Below are 19,244 nucleotides of genomic sequence, written 5' to 3'. Positions count from 1 at the left end.
ACGTGCCTGGTGACAGGACGAGGGGGAATGGGCTAAAGTTGCGCCAGGGGAGTTTTAGGTTGGATGTTAGGAAGAACTTCTTTACCGAAAGGGTTGTGAGGCATTGGAACAGGCTGCCCAGGGAAGTGGTGGAGTCACCATCCCTGGAAGTCTTCAAAAGACGTTTAGATGTGGAGCTTGGGGATATGGTTTAGTGGGGATTGTTGGCGTTGGGTCGGAGGTTGGACTCGGTGATCGTGAGGTCTCTTCCAACCTAGAAATTCTGTGATTCTGTGATTCTGTGATTCTGAGAAGGGGAGGCTCAGGGGAGACCTCATTGCTCTCTGCAGCTGCCTGAAAGGAAGGTGTGGGGAGCTGGGGGTCGGCCTCTTCTCACAGGTGACCAGTGATAGGACCAGAGGGAATGGCCTCAAGTTGTGCCAGGGGAGGCTCAGCTTGGCAATGAGGAGCCATTTCTGCTCAGAAAGAGCAGTCAGGCGTTGGGATGGGTTGCCCAGGGACGTGGTGGAGTCACCGTCCCTGGGGGTGTGCAAGGACAGGCTGGACGTGGTGCTTGGGGACGTGTTTTAGTGGTGACATGGGTGGTACAGGGATGGACGAGGACCTCTGGAAGCTCTTTCCCAACACTTAGGCCTCTGTTACCCTACGATTCTGACTCCCTGGTCCCACCCCCGCCCAGCGTCCGCCCCGCTCCGGCCCAGGGGCCGCCCAAGGGCCCGCCCGCCGCCGCCACCACCCGCCCGCCGCCGCCACCACCCGCCCGCCATGCTGCCCCCGGGGCTGCTCCGCCGACCCCTGGCCGCCGCCGCCCGCCTGTGCGGGGCGCGGGGCCGCCCGCAGGTGAGGGCCGGGACGGGGCCGAGGAGGGAAGGGCCGGGCTGGGAGATATTTTTGTGGCGTGGATGGGAAAAGGGCTCGCCAGCAGCCCTCGGGAGGTTGCCAGCAAAGGGCAAGGAGGCAGGGTTTTTAGCAGCGGCTTGCTGGAAGGAAGCAATCTCTCCCCAGGCGCTTGCTGCTGGGCGTTTTTTTGTGCCAGCAATCTATAAGCTGTCAATACCGATGTAAGGCTGTAATTAGGAAGCGTGGTGCAGTAGCTGGTCGTAGATTAGTAGAAACGCGATGCAGTCTGGTGAGTGTTGGGCTGAGCAGTGCCAAGAGAGCGATGCTTTAATGCAGATATGCAAGCTGGTAGTAACATTTTCTATTTTATGCAGTTGCACGCTGTAATTCTCAGCAAAACCAGTAATGGTCACTGGTTTAGTCAGCACTCTGCATTAAAATGTTAAATGATATGAAGAGTTAGCCACCTTTTTTTTTTTCTTTTTTTCCTTTCTTTTTAGAATCATAAATTCAATTTACATATTGAAGGCATATTAAGAAGCGTATTGCAGGGGGTGCTCATCAAGATGTCTGGTTCACTTTCGCATTCACAAGCAGCCAAGGCAAGAGCACGCCCTGCAGAGGGCAATGAATGAGTAACCTGGCAGGCAGCACTTCCCCTGCTCCCATTCCTGTCGAGCTGGCCCTTGGCTCATGTGCCGTGGCATATTTTCTGTGGCAGAGGACTGGGTCATGGAGGCATACCCTGGTGCCACTGGTTCTGGGAAGACCCCATGAGACCCCGGTGAGAAGAGAAAACCCCTTCTTTTTTAATGGGTAATAATTAAACAGCTCATTTTGACAAAGGACGTGTGATGGTCCATTGCACTGCCAAAAGGAATTGCAGCAAATAGTGCACGTGGGAAGTATTTTCCCAAAGGAAAAAGTCACAAGGCACTCATGCAGTGGAGGTCATGAAGTATTCCCTCTCCCAGTCCCTATTAAACAAACAAACAAACAAAAACCAAACACCTGTGCCTCACTGTAAAACAAAACAAGAAGTCTAGAAATGAGATAGAAGGATGGTTTTCTGACTTGAGAATGTTTGTCATTTTTCTTAACATTTTCTCTTAGGTACTGGCATCGCTTGCTACAGGTCCCAGACAAAATAATGGCATTTTCTATGAAATTCGTACATACGATATTAAGCCATCGAGGATGAAGGAGTTTGTGGAACTGGTCAATAAGTACTTCCACCTTCGCACAGCTCACTCAGAGCTGGTGGGATTCTGGACTGTGGAGCTGGGAGCGATGAATAAGGCTGTCCATGTGTGGAAGTATGGTACGCTCGGCCTCCCTCTACGTGCTCCGTGTGCCAGCGAGGGGACTGCTTATGTGGCTGTTGTTTGTTGCTCTTACGATAAGTAACCAAGCATCAGAAAAAAAAAAAAGATGTTACCGTACTGATTAATGGAAAAAAAAAAAAAAAAAAAAGGAAAAAAAAAACCTGTAGGACAATTTTGACTTGTTGGGATGAAAGGATTACAGCTGTTCCTACAGGGTGGTCTTTGTGCCTCGCAGGTGTATGAGATGAGCTGCAGCAGAGTCCTTTTGCCTGTGGTAGGTGTCTTGCTTAGGGCCAGCTCCTGAACCACAGATGTCTTCACAATCTCAAAATGGATGGAAGAAAGTCTGAGATGTCCTCAATAAGATAATGCAGATAACTGCAGACAGTATATATGCAAGTGTCTGTATGTGTTTACACAGAATCATGCACGTATCATTGTTCCCAAATCTTAGATGAGCATGGTTCAAGTTTAGTTCAGTCACTCGCCTAAAACAGAAGAGCACACGGTTCGTGTGGTTAGGCTCCTGAAGCTATGCTGTGCTGAGCTGGAAAGCTGCTCCACCAGCTCTGTCATCCCACATGTGTGAAGCGCTCTGTTGCTCTAGCGATGGTTGCAACAGGCTGCTGGTGCTGTAACCAGCTTCGTATGTTGTTGGAGTCAGTGCTGTCTGCCATATGCATCTGTGGTTAAGAAATGTCCTGCTTCTTAGAATTTTCTGCCCTATTCTGTTGTTCCTTTTTCTAAAAAAAAAAAATAAAAATCTGAATAGTTTCTGAGAAACTTTTTAAATGGAAAACTAAGGAAAAATAAAATTATTTTTATTTCATGATTATGTTTATATGTGTAAGGTTCAACATCCTTTCTCCTTGTCTCATCAGCCCCCTTATTAAATGTTGTTAAGTAATTAAGAAAAACTGTTACATTTTTCCTCTGAATACCAAAATACTGATATTCCTCAAAGTTCTTTCCAGTCTCTCATGCTACATCTTTCTCATACTTGCTGATGTAGCATTAAGTATGTTTTTTCATATTTTTTCCCCTTTCTTACAGATAATTTTGCCCACAGAGCAGCAGTCCGGAAGGCGCTAGCCAATGACAAGGACTGGCAAGGAAAATTCATCTCTCCAGCCCTCACCTGTATAGAGAAGCAGCACAATGAAGTTGCTTATCTGGTACCCTGGTGTCAGCTTGGGAAACCTTCAAAAGAAGGGGGTGAGCTTATCTTCTCTTTTACTGATTAAAGATACTGATGCTGACTGACTGGCTAACAAAAAACGGCTTAAAGTTTAAACCAGGTATTACACAATTTTATAACCCTTTATGTAACAAGTGCATGTAAATACACTCTGAAAGAGGTGACATAGTACAGATGAGGTAGAAAATTTTTAAGAATGGCTTTGTACTGACTTGTGTCAAACCTTTGTCAAACTTTTTGTCAAAAGCTACAGCCCCAGTTGTAAGGCTGTAAAAAGTTGTGTGAGTCACATAAACAAACATGCAGAATGACAACTCTGTACTAACATTCTGAGCAGTCATCCTGGACTCCCTTTGTCCATCTGTCAGCAAGAGGATGTTTCCTGGAAACATTTTAAAAAAAAAAAGATTGTTCCGTATCACAGAGGTTTTTCTCATTTGTCAGTTTTTATTTTATTGCTTCTTTTGCATAATTGTTTTTAAAACAAGGACCCCCAAACCTACTTTTTAAAGGTACGTATAAGTCAAGCATACTTTGTAGTTCACAGATCAGGTTTAGATGTCCTGTCCCTCATGTCCTATCTCTCCATATTTTCTTTCTTTCTGTAGCAAATGTGACCACGTGCTTACTGAGAAAAATTTGCAGACTTTGTAGTCTGTCACCTGGAATGATGTCAAATAGGCCCTGCTTTACCCCTCAGAATATGTATGCATACAGTAATCTTTGTTCTTTATTTCTGAGAGATTATGAATTTTATGCTGTGTTACAGTTGAATTTAACAGCAGTCCAGTTTTCTGTTGAAATTGGATACCTGGCTATTCTAACACTGCATTCACATTTTAACGTTTGTACTTTTTAAATCTCCAGCCTGTATTTGGAGAACAGTACCAGACAATACATTGCCATACGACAATTGTCCAGATTCGTATTAAAGTGTTAGCAAGTGTGATTTAGAGTAACTATGTGAATGGAAAGGAGGCAGGTAACATGTCTTTTAGCAAGACCAGAGTTTTTTGTGATACCGTGCTGTTTGTCTGCATACAAGGCAGATTGTTTGGCAGAGCAGAGATGGCAATCTAGTCATGCTCTGTTATTTATGACTTCAAGTCTTGATGCAACCAGCTGCCAAGATTCAAAGGTGTTTATAATGTCATAAACCAGCTCCAGAAAACATCACTAGTCTTAGAAAAGGCCACCTTGCATAGTTCAGCCATTGCAAACCTACCAAGTATAAGTATTTGTGATGTCTGCAAAGTACATTGAACTGCTCTGAATGTTCGTGCGACCATTTCCCTTTAAACTGGGCTTTGTGGGAATCCTTTTGAACCTCTGGGTCCCAGAGCTTTTATGTAGACTTCAAACAGTTCTAGTTGAAGAGCCACTTCCCTGTGCTCCTCTGGAAGCTGTGAGATGATGTGTGTGTGGGCTGGGAGGAAGGGGGCAGTTTTGTGGGCTGCCCACCCCAAATGGCAGGGAATTGCAGTGCTGGTTTCACAATGACTACATTGTGGCTGTGAAAAAATAAGAAACAGCACGTATTAAGTTTTATTTCCTTCCTCGAGGTCGTCTTTGTCGTTTCCTCCAGGTGTATATGAGTGGGTTACTTTCCAGATGAAACCTGGTGGACCAGCTCTGTGGGGTGAATCGTTCCAGGCTGCAATCAACGCTCACATCAATACAGGCTACACTAAGCTGATTGGAGTTTTCCACACAGAGTATGGGTTACTTAACACAGGTACAAGTACTGCTCACTTTCTGATAAAGATTTGGGAATGGCGACTGGGGGAGAAGGGGTGGGAAAAGTGGGAGAAACCCTTGTCCTGGCTCACAATTGGATGGCTTGATTAAAAAAAATGTCGGTATGGATCACAGAAGTCCTGTAAACAGTCCTTGAACCCAACGTTGTGTATTGGGTTATATGCTTAAGCCAGATGGTGCTCTTTTAAAAGGTTCTTAGATCTGATGTTCAAGAGTCAAACCTTTTAAAGGCTCAGCAACAGATTGTCTCTCCACATACTCGCCTGGTGAATCGTTTCTGCTAGATGCAAGGCGTGAGAGGGTGGAAAACTAGGACATGCATATGGTATTACAACAGGAACAATATTTAGCTGCCTTTATTTGTACTTTTCAGTCCATGTGATCTGGTGGAATGAGAGCCCAGATCACCGGGCAGCAGGAAGGCACAGTGCCCATGAAGATGCCAGAGTGGTAGCAGCTGGTAAGCAATGTTGGATCTCACTGCTGGTACTTGTATGCATGCTGAGAAAAGTATTACTCCTCATTGGATTTATTTCCTAATTAAATGTGTGTTTCATTGCAGTACGGGACAGCGTCAGGTTCTTGGAGTCCCAGCACAACATGCTGATGATTCCTGTGGCATGCTCACCCCTGAAGTAACCTTCCCCTAAATGATGTGACCGATGGCAGAAAAGACAAGATGGAAGCACTGTCAGCAAGTACCGTCACATGGATCGTCATACCCTCATGAACTGTGTGGTTTGTTTTTCAGTTTACAGTGAATGGATGTAAAATGCTGATACACCAAAGAAAATTAGTAAAATCTTGCATGATAGTTTATGGTGATGTTTCTACATCTCCAGGAATAGAACATGAAAATTAGTTTTGCAGCTCTTGTAATTTAACCCCTCACTTATTAAAGCTTTTCTGTGTTTACTAATAGGACCCACTAAGTAAAGTGTTGTTTTCCAAAGTTACAATTCAGGGTGGTATCATTTTCATAATGCACACTGGCGACTCTTGTAATCACTGCATCATGGGTATTACATACTGTCTTAAGAATGAATGCCCCTATATCCTCGTAACACGGTTATGTTTCATCAGACATCTCATTGGGGTGCTTTATATTAATTCTTCGTAATGTAAAATTTCAGTGTGGCTACAATTGTGCCAAGGAGGTGCTGCAGTGAAGCTGGTTAGGTGGCGTTCTGATGGAGTCTGACCTGACTACAGTCCTTTCATTTTGTATTCAGTAAGCACTTCCACAAAGCTAGCTTTGAGGAAGTATTTTAATACTTATTTAGGGTGCTAAAATTTACAATCTTGTATCTCAAATTCAGCGCATCTATACATGCTTACATTCTTTGAAATAGTGTCTGCCAGATTGTTAAAAACCAAATAAATTTGCATAAAGAATGAAATTTTAGTGTTTGCACCTCCAGCTCTTTATGGTTTTGACCTGTGATAAACCCCATTCTCCCAGGCACAGCCTTCTGCAGGTTTTGCATTCCGGTCATCAGCAGGCTTGGTAATAGCTGCTCTGGAGTCACTAAGCTGCTGTGATTTGCTGGAGTAGCAGCAGGGCAGAGGGCACACGGGGTGAGGCGTCACTTAGATTTTGTGTACAGTGAAAAGCACCCTCTGCTGAAATCTGAAGTTTATTCACTAACCTGCGATAAGCAACTGAGTTCACTTTACCGAAGTATCTTTGTGCAATCTGCCTAATGATGATTGTTGCTCCTGTAAAGTGCACTAAGGTCTCATGGAAAGCACTAGAAAAAAAATAAATAACCAAAACGGCTGCAGGTAGTTGTGCTGGTGTCCAAGCTGAGTGGATGGGATCCAGCTACTGTGTAATGGAGTGTTAACAGGTCACAGATTTTTACACCCACCAGTCTTCATCCTGTCTCCCCATGACAGAGGGACCTCTAGTGTTCTCAGGATGGACAGCAGACTAGCTCAGAGACCCCTGCCTTCTATTTTACAAATGAACTCCTAAAGGTATAAATGACTGATAAACCATCAGCACACTGATTTAGAACGTGGTCTTGTAGCAGTTAAAAGGGGGCTATTCGTTTTTCTTGAACAAGAACATGGACTAAAATGACACAAGGAATTAATAAGACTTTTGCACACAAATGCAACAAATTACTTAAATTTATTAACTGACATGAAAAAACAGCAAAGTATTACAAAAAGACTAAAATTCCATAATAAAACTATTCTATCACAAACACTTAAAGTGATGAATACTCAGAATGTTGGAGATGTACTTTATTCCAAAGTTTGTATTTTTTGTGGCACAAAAAGTTGATGAATAAAGCACACTACCCAAATTGCAGACTGAACACTATTAAGGCAGCAGAAACAGGTAATTTTAACTGGCTTCTTAAGAAGAATTTTTGAGAAGAGTGTAACTCAATGAATTTGTTGGATTCTGAAACTTTGATAGTGGGAGAAGAGGCAGTAACAGCCAACATTTTTAAATCACTTTTCCTTTCAGCAATCTGACCATTGTTCTGCTTTCATTTCTAAATTGCTGTTCAAAATCAATACGTTATTAACTTGAGGGATTGTCCTTTAATTTGATGTTAGCTAAGGTATTTCAGAGCCTTTATACACAAACATGACATTCTGCTTTGTCAGTGAAAACAGGTATCGAATAGCAAAGAGAACGAGCACTTATCAATATAGTTGCACCTTGCTGCACCTCTGTGATGGAAATATTCTGGGGTGCATGCCTGACAGATGATTTGAACATCCAGATAGGTCTGTGGTTCTTAGAAGCTCTATTTTTTTTTTCCAGGATTTATTGGAAACCTTTTTACTTAATAAATTAAGAAGCTTAAAGTAGCTTCTGCATTTCAAATCTTGGACCACCTCACTTACTTACCTGAAAATAGCAAGTGCCTCACACTAGTATGTAGGAATACTTGAACTTGCTCATCAATTATGCATGAAAGTAAGACCAGACCAAAACGGGGCAAAATGAGCTTCTAAGTAGCACTTTTCAAGGGTGTATGCATAAATGACGCTTCATAGACCAAAGGTGCCAGAACAGCTTTATTTTTTTTTACTTAATACAAGGCAATTAGAGTGCCTTTTAATACTTCACATAACAGTTATTAGCAAATACAAATATATATACTTTTTTTTTTTTTTTCGCTTTTAATGAAAATGTCCATTTAAGGATTTAACTCAGAAATTTCAGTTGTGAAATCTCACTAGATTTTTGCAAAGTTAATAGATATTCCAGTGCAAAAATAGATCCCATTACAGATAGCATAAAGTGCTTGGAATGAAGGACCAACTATAATTCAGGAGGCAAGGATAAGCACAAAGTGGCGGTTTAACCATGGGGGAAAAGTGTAACAACTCTTACTGAAATACAAGTGTACTACAAAGAGGGATGCAACATTTCAACAGTAATACAGTTTAAAATAAGTTAACACCTCAGTGCAGCTTCATTATAATGAGTGGTTCATAATCATACTGTATGTGACTAGAGTGATTTTTTCCCTATGAACTGTTAATAAGGGTAGACAAATTGTTGCCTGGATTTACTCCATGACAAATCTGCATGGGAGCTGTATTAAGCTGTCTGTTCAGTATGACTACAAACAAAATGGACTGGAGTTGTGAAACAGTTCAGTTAATACCCATGTTTACTGTAAGGTTTTCATCACAGATACCAGACTACCTGTGGCAGGGTATAAGCATGACAGTCACAGGGCACAGGAACCAATAATGTCTTTTTGGCCAGCTAAGGGAAAAATAAACTATTGTTTCCTGCTTAATTAGTCACTTATATGAACAAAGAGCAAACCACAGCTCTTTTTTTTTGACCAAATCTGAATCCTCCTAGAACTTGTAGTTTTCTACGTGCACTAGATCTGTGCAGTGCAAAACGTAAGCCCTTCACTTCAGTCTCTATGCTGAGATTTTGACTCAATTCTGATTTCTAATTACGATTTCTAGCAGTGGTAAGTCTTCAATACATGCTACTTATTTCACTGATAAAATAACCTACCAGCAGCCTGCTATAGAAAAGTCATGGCTGTAGCTCAGCTGCTTGGTAGTTGTTCTGCACCTCGAAGTTTGGTGCATACTCATCCTCATGGGGGCAAGGATGCCATAAAGGTAATAACAAAGCATGTTTTAAGTGAGGTATAACAATCCCCGTTACTCTCCTTTCTATCCCCTTAGCAATATACAGATAAAAAATAATTAGTATGAAAAAGGCACTTGAGCAGAACATGTAGTAAGCTACTAACTTTATCCCAAGGTAGAACACAGCAGGGACTGGGGACTTGCGCTAAATCTTTAGCTGTCTATGTAATAAAAATGCTGAATTGGTCAATGTTACCACGTACGCCTGGAAATACGTAATCGGCCTTAAGGCTCATTCCAGCCTCCTCGCTGCTTGTTGGGCTGCTATGGGCATTCACAGAAGAAAGTGGTCCGTGACTCGTTCATGGCGGAGTAGCGTTAAAAACTAGTGCAGAACTTGTACAGGTACTTAAGGCAGAGGCACGACATACAGGAATAGCCCAGGAACTACTACACTTGGGTTCAAACCACATACTGAACCTATTTCTGAACTCTGTAAAAGCAAGACAGAAGGGCCCGTAAGCTTATTAACAAAAGCACACTCTCCCACAACTGTTCTACAGGATGAACAAGAATTGCTTGTTCTCACCACATCATCTCCCCTCTATTATTAATCTGTCTTTGTAAAACTTTAAAAACTCACTGATGCAATTTGTAGCACTACTACTTTGAACTATCTTGTTCAAGACGATTTTTTAATGAAGCAGTTTCTTGCATGAACAAGGGTGTGTTCTCCAGTTAGGGATCACCTAATGACTGAAACTATACTGCACAACAGAAGTACAAACTTGCACATTAATCTAACATTATATTAGCTTCCAACAGGGAAAACTTTAGGTCAACAACTTGCAGTAATTCCAGATACAGGTTGATTGCAAGAACGTGGAACTCGCCAAGATCATGAACATAGCTATCACTGAACGGAGAACGAGAGCACAGCATTGCAGGCATAATGTAAAGAAATACTGTGGCTACAAAGATCAAGTGAAAGCACTTTCAATCCCTAATTATGCTACCTACTTATTTAAAGTCATATAAATAATACTGTTAAAAAAAAAAAAAAAGACCTACATTTCTAGTTTTATCTGGCAAAGCCAGAAATGGCAACACTTGTGCTAAGCAATAACTTTAGTTGATGGGTACCTTTCTGGTGCAAAGCAGGGGTTAAAGAGCAGACGTTACATATCTGAGTGACGTATCATGATTTAGAACTTGCTCTTGGTATTAGCAGCTTGTACAACTACTGAGTTTGCTGCTGTGGTCAGAACCCTGCTTCTCACCCACTCCCTTCTGCTAGGTGTTCATGCAGCTGCTGCAGTATCTCGAAGGAGCAGGAGAGTACTCAGCTACACAAAAACCTAGTCGGAGTAGGTTACTGGTTGTGATGCTGGTGGGACAATCCTGTGCATTTGTAGGGTTCACAGTTCTACATATCCCCACCCTCTAAAACAGATGTATGGATATGATGGCCCATCTCTTGCCATCCCATCTGCACAGCACTGCTTTGTGGCCCCAGATTTGTCACCGACTGACCTACACCAGTCTAGGAAAAGAAGCTGGTCAGGTAAGTTTTTACAAATTCAGGCCACAAGGCTGGCAACTTTCCTTGCCACCGACTGTCCCAGTGCATTCATTGCCAGCAATGGATGTAGCACCAGGGAATTCCCACTCCTGACATGCATGTTTTCAAGAGTGAAACATGCATGTCTTTAGAATATCAATAAATAACCACTGGCCATGATTCCTCAATGAACAGTTTTTTGCAACCCTAGTAAAACATACTGTACAGGACAAGATACAGTATGGATGAAAGCCTGCAGCATCTGGTGGGTGCTTTACCACAGCTTCACAGAGTTGTACTGTAAATGAGCTAAATTCAAGTCTTTCACTTAAGAACAGTACAAGACGACTCCACGAGGCACTGCCCCTAAAATGGAATTTTGTTTTCATTGCATTGAATTGCATTGCATTGAATGGTTATCAGTAGAGTGTCCAGTTTCTCTCCCTCTAGCTTCTTTGGGAGTAACCTATCCCCAGGCAAAGGAAGTTTGCATTCTGCTCATCACTTCTTGGCTGAAATTGGCTCACACACAACTTTCTTTTACCTTCTCATCTTGCAGAAAGGAATTAAGGATTGCAATGTCTACCACAGTTTGGTTTTTGTGCAATGACAGGTCCTTAGTGTGGTCGTCGTCACTTTGGTCCTTAGCAAAATTTACAAATACCTGCAAGGAAAAAGGCCATGTGTAACATCAGTCTCGATTTTTGTTAGTTCAGGGCCCTTTATACACTGGGCTTTCAGGACTATAGCTGGGATTCAGTTCTACAGCTTGCTGAAATGCCCTTACAAGACAGGACTGGAAAATTGGTAGATTTATTCCTACCTCTGCTAATTTTGGCACACTGGCTACTAAAAACTTACTTGGTCAAGTGTGGTCTGAGAAACGGAGTAGTCTTCTATGTGGAGTCTCTTTTTGTTCTGGGAGAGAATACTGAATATTCTGGCCAGGGACGATGGTGAGGAGGGAAGCTGGTACTGCAGCATATTCCGATGCTTTTCCTTTAGGACACTTCCAGGGAAGGCATGCCCAAAGAATTCCTCAACAGGCTTCAGGTCTGGGTTTGCCCCTGCAATGCGCACCACGATCGTGTAACCGTCTCCAAACCTGTAAACAAGAGGGCCAGCAGAGCAATTCACATCAGTGGCTTTGAAAAAAATGTGCAGCTTAAAATTCAGCAGCTGTTCCCATAGCCAGAAAAGCAATGGGAATGCTGCATGAGGGATTAAGTCTGACTGTATGTCCCTAAAAATGCATACTGTGGTGGAAGTCAAAAGAAAATAGCTACCTGTTCTTTAGATGCTGGACGCTGCCCAGGCACCTGAATCGCCCATTGACCATTATCGCCATTCGAGTGCACAAGGCTTCGCATTCTTCCATGCTGCAGAAAGAATTAACTTCCTTAGCACTGTGAGAAGTGCTGCGGGGCAGAGCAGCTGAGCGTAGCTTTGCATCCAGCCCCAGCAGATGCAGTAGCGGTGGTGTGATACAGTTGGCTTGCTACTTGCCTGTGAGATGTAAGCACCACTGATCTCCCCTCTTTGATTACACTCAGAGCACAGTTCCACAGGAAACGACGTGCTTTGGGATCCATCCCTGTTGTTGGCTCATCCTGCAAAATACATAAAAAAGTAGGTTATGCTGTTCCGTTCCACCAACAAACGCCTCATGTCTGACATGACCTGGCCATTCTGATTATGCTTATTGGAAAAGCTGAAAATAACCAAGTTTGACTCATTTTTTAAAACGAGAAAACAATTTATACTCAAAAAGATGGTTGCTAATTTAAAATTTGAAGAACTAAGTGCTGTTTATTTTGCAATTATAATATGTTGAAATAGTCAGTTCTAAACAAGTTAAACTTAGCTAGCTCAAATTTAAATAGAGCAGTAGACTACTTCTTTCTATACTATGAACTTTACTAATCCTAAGGTTTATTCTTCATTTTAATCTAAAGACTCCTAAAACATTTATTTCCAACTTTCATTGAATTATTAAAAACACAGGACTGATTCTCCTAGATGGAAAGATTTGCTTGTGCCCAAAAACTATAAAATGCTGCAAAGTCATAATTTTTTGTAGGTATAGAAATCTTTGCAGCAGTGGTCAAGATGCTACAGCAGTCAGTAGCCTGGCATCATGTTTGAGACCCACATTTCCCCAGTGATTTTTCAGAAACAGAAGCCAGGAGGCACGTTACAGTTTTAGCCTACATTCAGAGAGGGAAATAAAGATTCTCTGGTTACATTTAAGTGACTAATGACATATTCAGACATTAGTTGGTCGTGAAATATTCAGCCTTCATCTAAGCTCGATTTCTCTGTTTTCAGAGGAAAATATTAACAAGCAAAGCTTGCAAACTCACCAGAAATACCACAGGTGGCCCTCCAATGAGGGCAATTGCTGTGGAGAGCTTGCGCCTGTTCCCTCCACTGTAATTGCCTGCATATTTTTCTCCATATTTCACAAGGCCCAGTTTCCGAATTGCCCATTCACCAACCTAAAAGAGACAGCACAACACCCTCTTGAATTGAGCACAGCTACATTTACACAGTGAGAGTTTCTTTACAAGCTTTAGCTTCAGAGTGATTTTTCAGAAGGGCCCTTATCTGATGCTCCAACCTGGCACGGATCTAGGTTTTGGAACACCGGGTTCACCTTCAGATCAGAAAATATAAAACCCTGCTCCTGGGAGCCCAGGAAATCCAATGGCTGCACCTCTTTGTCAGTACAAAATCATGGAACATTCTGAGTTGGAAGGGACCCTCAGAGATCATTGAGTCCAACTCTTGGCTCCACACAGGACAAATGAAAAATTAAGCCATATTTCAGAAAGCACTGTCCAAACACTTCTCAAACTCCAGCAGGCTCAGTGCCATGACCACTGCCCTGGGGAGCCTGTCCCAGTGCATGAAGCAAGCACACACTTCAGCATCAGCTGAGCATCGGCACAGGATAAGATGATGCTGCCCAAACCATCAGACACAGATGTCCTGCAGCAGTCCCTGTTCTGCAGAACCCAGGACACAAATGGTGAAAGCTGCTGACAACCCAATGAGCCAGTATTGAACAGGGTGCTGCACAGCACTGGCAGCTGTCAGTATATGCCTAAAGACTGTTAGTGTAAGCTTATGTGTGAACGCTGAAACAGGAGCAATTTAATGACACGGTGCGATGACTCAAAAAGATGCAGACCACCACAATACTTTGTGTGTTGTGGGGAGTGTGCATGCAAGCAGGAACAGTTAGTCACGGGGGTGGTCCCGTGGCGTTTCATTTACCTTGCAGACTTCTTTCTCTGGAACACCTCTGAGGAGCGCAAAGAACTCCAAGTGCTCTCGCCCTGTCAGCAGCTCATTAATAGCATCAAACTGCGGGCAGTAGCCCATGTTCTGATGGACTTCTTGGATGTTGGACAGAATACTGTAAAAGAAGAACTCCTTTTGTTAGGATTTTACAAATACACACCATTTAGATAATAAAAAGAGGAAGGTGAATCAGTGGGTTTGGAATCATTGGACTAAGAAAAATATGGGATCCTAAAAGTCTGTCTTTGCCCAATTCTTTTTCTTTTCTTTTTATAGATGTGACATTTAACCATGGCAGGGCAGGTATTTAGAAGTGACTAGCAGATTAAATACACCTTCATAAGTCGCTGAACTACTTTAGTAGACTCAGCAAAAGGCTGAAGCAGATACCAAGAGCTCAAAATTGAAAAGCGTGGCAGCATTTAGACTTGCTGGAAGTGAAACAAAGGCTGTGAAGGTTGAAGGAGGAAGAAGCAAAGGATTTTTTTTTAACACAGAGCAAGGAAAAGATGCATGGTCTTTCACCTGTTCCCTTTCAGGAAAGCTTCTCCTCCTGTCACATCTGTATCACCAGTTAGCATCTTGAAAGTGGATGATTTGCCAGCACCATTTACTCCCAGGAGCCCAAAGCACTGGGGATATAAAAAGAGCAAATGAGCACAGGATCTGAGAACAGGGTTCAGTCACTAATTTTCACCACTGACAAGATTGAAGGTGACAAACTTGACTCTCGAGACAACCTGAAAGGGGACTTGAGTGCTTTTTCTGAATAAACTTCTAGACTTTCATTTCAAGCATAAATCTTTAGGCTGGGAAACGGAATGAACTGTGGTGTCACCTCAGTGCAGTGCCACCACAGTGCATCTGTGCTAAACCTTGGAGGGTGCCATAGTTTGGCCTCTGGTCTTAGAGGTAGCAGAGTTCACTATCATCTTCAAAGGCAGAGAAAGCCTGAGTGATAAACTGCTTCAACTTCCAGGCCATTCCCTTTGGTGCAATTTGAACATCATCTGCTTCTAATATCACCCTACTCTGTGTTGTGCTTTTAAATACTCCAGTAATACCAAAGCAATGAGTTTGACAAATAAGCTTACCTCTCCAGGGGGAATTCCAACACAGATTCTGTCAACTGCTGGCTTTCGCTTCATTCTGTAAATCTGAAAACAGAAGAAAAAAAAAAAAAAGGAACAACCATGTAAAAGGAACTATAACTACAGCCATACATATTCAACACTTCAATATTCTCTAGTTCTGATTCCATTAATCTCTGAGTGAGGATGCCGGTGAACTGCATAGCTTTTATCCAACATGTCTTAGAAACACAAAACTTTTGTTACCTTGGTCAGCTCCTTGATTTCTAGGATGTCACTCTGTCCTCCTCCACTAATTATTCTCTGTCTCTCTCTGTTCACATCTTCATCTTCATCATTCACAGGAGGAAGCTTGGCATAGACAGGCCTGCAGAGAGCAACATGGTAAAGCCTCAACAGAATGTGACAGAGCCTCCATAGTTCACCTCCTCCCCAGTTCACAGCAGACACCAGGGAAAACTTTACCTGCCTGCTGTGGTGAAGTGAAGCAGACAACCTACCTGGGTTTGATGAAGAACCTGTACTGGATGAGCACGGTGATGAGGAAGAACACTACACCCTCCACAGCCATGGCAAAGAGGTTTCTTCCCACCAAGTCCCATGACAGAGGGGACACAAAGCGATTCTCACCTGTGAAGGTAAGAAGTGCACAGTCACCTTTCCAGAGCAATGGGAGCAGGCTATCATTTCTTCCTGCAAAGCTCACCAGGTCAGGCAGTGTCGGCACTGGAGAGCAATCAGTGAGAGGAGGGAGGGGATAGGCTACACAAATTCTGGCTGCATACACACTTCTTGCTGTAGCACAGTTGGGGGTGGGCAATTGCTCTTAGTTGAAGGTGACGTGGGCCCTGAGAATCCAGCCTGACGAAGAATTGCTGGCCCACCTTCTCATGAAGCACAAGACTCAGGCCTAGCATTTGCATCCCAGAAAAAAAATAAAATAAAATCCAGCTCTCCAGAATCTCTGCAACTCCTTTCACTTGGCCTAATGATCTTCTCCATGCATACTGACCTCACGTATTTTTAATTAAGGCTCCTAATAACTCAAAGTACTGGGGATCTATCTGCCAGACCTCCTCATGCTCAAAGCCTGAACAGGACAGCCGAGGAGACCTACCAGCTTTGGTCGGCTCTGCACTGCAAACTGTACAATTTCAGTTCCTGAAAACTCAGAGGAGCAAAGGGTGCTCGTCTGCAGCAGACTCAAGTGTTCCCTCTCCAGTTCATGCCACTGTGCCTGCAACACACAATTTCACTTACCAAACCTCTCCAGAGCATCAGCCATGGCCTGGTTCTTCACCATGTCAATAAGTCCACGCCCCAGGCAGAAGTGGGGGAAGATGAGGAAGACGGACTTCAGGATGTCATTGATGTTGTTCAGCTTCTGTTAAGACAAAAATGAAGTGCCAGTGAGCCATCTGAGTAGAGAGCAGCCACCACCTGCTGAGTGTGACAGCATGTTGTGAGTGAACATCCACAGCCCACTAGCAGCACTGCAGCCCCACAAAAAATCAAGGATTACAAATGTTCTGCCAAGAGCCAGTTCCAGGGCTCCTCTGGACAGTCAATGTTGTTCTTTCTTTGCTCAAGATGCTATTAACACCAGCAAACTATACCAAGGACAGATTTCTCCAAATGCTCACAGGTAATGCTAAAAGGCAGTGCCTGCAAACAGCAACATACAGAAAGGCTACAGGTTTTGGAGACAGGACGTGTGTGGTTGAACAGCCTGGTTGTCTCAAGTGGCTGTGGGTAGCCGCTCCCCAGTCAATATTGGATGCTGTAGTCCTTTGCCTTTGCTGTTTTCCATTTGTGTTAACCCACAGGTCTGACTGACAGCAGCTTCTAGAGAGGTTTCTGTTCTGCCAGGCACTTATCTTCAAGCAAGTCCATGCCTTTACTGAGCTAAAATAGGCCTTGTGACAAAAGGGACCACCATCAAGGACCCACAGGCAGTGCAAATGTACCACAGGCAGTGGTACCATCAACAGGTTAATCCCACAGGGTCCTTTCCCTCAAGGAGTACTTCCCACCAATATGTGACACAGGGCCTGCTAAGATGTCTGGTGTTGAGGGAAAATTGCATCTTCCCCAGGAGGTGTCTGGCTCTGGAAAAACTTAAGTGAGGTGCATAAATTCACAGTGCAGTCAGAGGGACATTTACCACTGGAGGCAAAACCAAACTGAGTGCTTGAAACGGCCTCTAGTAGACAGTAAGTGAGTAGGGGCAACATGCAGGAAATTCCTTTTAAACATAGGAAATGCCCACGTTTAAACCCCTGCTAAGGAGCTTCTGGGGAGACTTACATTGTTGGTGAAGAGCTCCAGGACAAAGGTGGCCACGCTGCCATTGATGCCAATGAAGAGGTTCACACTAGTCAGCACAACGTATGCGGTGCTGGGGATTTTGAACACAAAGGAGGCTGGATACATGAGAGGGGTGATAGACCACCTGCAAGAGGAAAGGCAGCAACATTAGATAAGGATCTTTCAAATCTAAGTTCCTTTCTAGTCATTATTCTGAGGAGAAATCCCTTACCCATAGAGAAGCAGAAGAAGAGCCAGTACAGGCAAGTTGGAGGAGGATACATATGATTTCTGCTGGAAGCAGATGAAGATGATGATGACTAGCGTGGCTGGAACAATGTAGTTGCACTGGAAGGTGAAAAAAAAAAAAAACAGCTTTAGATTTGTTTCTAGATGACAAAAATGAAGGTGTCTTTCTGCTCTGAACCAATGATTTTCAACATCCTGTAGTGTTCCCAAGGCCACTTGCAATGGGAGACTCTTAGAAGTGTCAAATGTGTGAGATGCAGTGTAGTACATATGCATTTACATTTCTTGCCCCCCCTTGAAGCAGTTAATAGTCTCTCAGGGGTTCTGGACACCATGGGTTGAAAAGCCTGATGTGAATAAGCAGAACAAGTGGCAAACAAACATTCTGGGGCAAGTATTTTAAAGTGACATTAAAAATACCAATGCTGGAGCTTATGGTTGTCTTCCTATCTTCTGTTCAGTGTTCTTTGTCTCAACATAGTCCCAAGAGTGTAAAGGCAGAAGTCACAGCTGTCCACTGAACTAATGTTGTGCCCACTGGCCCCAGCTACATTTTACATTTCAGTGGACACCCTGTAAACACAGGATCGAGGACAAATTAAGCACAGTCACAAAGCACGGTTCAGCCCTTACCATATCCCAGACAAAGTTGGCCAGCCAGTAGATCACAGGCTTCACACCACTGATGAATTGCAAGTGCTTAGCCTTGCTGACACGTTCCTGGATGAGGAAGACCACAAAGCTGGCAGGAACAAAGGACATGGCAAAGATCACACAGATGGAGACTAGGACATCCACAGAGGTGGTCATCCTGGACAAAAAAAGAAAGAAAGCAAAGTGTTTGTATGTTGGTACTGGCTTCCTTGAGATGAGGTTAGGCAGCTCATGCAGGGCAGCACAGAAACTGGTTCTCCTTCTGCTGCCCTTGTTTTGCAGGGTAAAGGATTACCACACCAGGACATGTTAACTACAGGGTTGTATGATCAAAGGAGTCTGTACAGCTTGTAAGCACCTCAAAGACAGCACGAAAACCTGGAGACAAGTTGGTAACTTCAGCACCATAGCCTACTTTATGCTTTCCTCACCATCACCCTATGTAACTTTGTTTCTCACTTAATGCACTTACTGGGGTTGGGATTTTTTTGCTTTTGTTTTTTTAAGTCCAAAGAAAGGTATCTCTGACTGTCACCTGCCATCGCTGTGCTCTTAAGATTTGACAGATGTATCTGCATACAGCTTATGACTCCTGATTCAGCTTGTGAACTCATCAATGCCTCAGTGATACTGAGTAAGCCCTGTGCATTACTGCATGCCCACCAGGCTGAGACAGTGGGCAAAACTGAACAGGATCTATCGATTTGTCAAGTGGTGGCACTTTGGGACTAATGAATGACCATATGCATGGCAAGTCACCTTCTGGATATGGCTGAGAAAGGAAAGGGGCAGTTACACTGTTGAAATTCCCCAAGCAGCAGTGGAACAGAGGATTTCATTGTTTTTTAGAAGTTACAACTTCAAGG

At 43.3% G+C, this 19,244-nt stretch overlaps 2 protein-coding genes across 3 annotated transcripts in view; one reads left to right on the top strand and one right to left on the bottom strand.

Moving 5' to 3' along the window:
* Positions 1-765: 765 nt before the first annotated feature.
* Positions 766-6,077, top strand: NIPSNAP3A (nipsnap homolog 3A). The gene is made up of 6 exons (XM_032205882.1): positions 766-840; positions 1,954-2,161; positions 3,219-3,380; positions 4,949-5,098; positions 5,495-5,581; positions 5,684-6,077. The coding sequence occupies exons 1-6, from the start codon at positions 766-768 to the stop codon at positions 5,758-5,760; spliced, it is 759 nt and encodes a 252-aa protein (XP_032061773.1). The 3' UTR covers positions 5,761-6,077.
* Positions 6,078-7,239: 1,162 nt separating this feature from the next.
* The window catches only part of ABCA1 (ATP binding cassette subfamily A member 1), a 91,555-nt gene continuing 79,550 nt past the window's right edge, over positions 7,240-19,244 (bottom strand). For both annotated transcript variants that reach the window (XM_032205299.1, XM_032205300.1), the window contains exons 37-50: positions 18,358-18,535; positions 17,708-17,823; positions 17,476-17,620; positions 16,429-16,552; positions 15,669-15,798; positions 15,415-15,535; positions 15,172-15,234; positions 14,603-14,709; positions 14,051-14,192; positions 13,135-13,269; positions 12,278-12,381; positions 12,058-12,150; positions 11,633-11,876; positions 7,240-11,435 (exon numbers count right to left, since the gene is read on the bottom strand). In XM_032205299.1, the coding sequence (XP_032061190.1) occupies positions 11,295-11,435; positions 11,633-11,876; positions 12,058-12,150; positions 12,278-12,381; positions 13,135-13,269; positions 14,051-14,192; positions 14,603-14,709; positions 15,172-15,234; positions 15,415-15,535; positions 15,669-15,798; positions 16,429-16,552; positions 17,476-17,620; positions 17,708-17,823; positions 18,358-18,535 (1,843 nt within the window). In that variant the 3' untranslated portion in view covers positions 7,240-11,294. The remainder of the gene's footprint in view (positions 11,436-11,632; positions 11,877-12,057; positions 12,151-12,277; positions 12,382-13,134; positions 13,270-14,050; positions 14,193-14,602; positions 14,710-15,171; positions 15,235-15,414; positions 15,536-15,668; positions 15,799-16,428; positions 16,553-17,475; positions 17,621-17,707; positions 17,824-18,357; positions 18,536-19,244) is intronic.

This window comes from Aythya fuligula, chromosome Z (genome assembly GCF_009819795.1).
Source record: "Aythya fuligula isolate bAytFul2 chromosome Z, bAytFul2.pri, whole genome shotgun sequence".
Lineage (NCBI taxonomy): Eukaryota > Metazoa > Chordata > Aves > Anseriformes > Anatidae > Aythya > Aythya fuligula.
The sequence above is the reverse complement of the archived record's forward strand: the minus strand, read 5'-3'. Positions and strand labels throughout refer to the sequence as shown.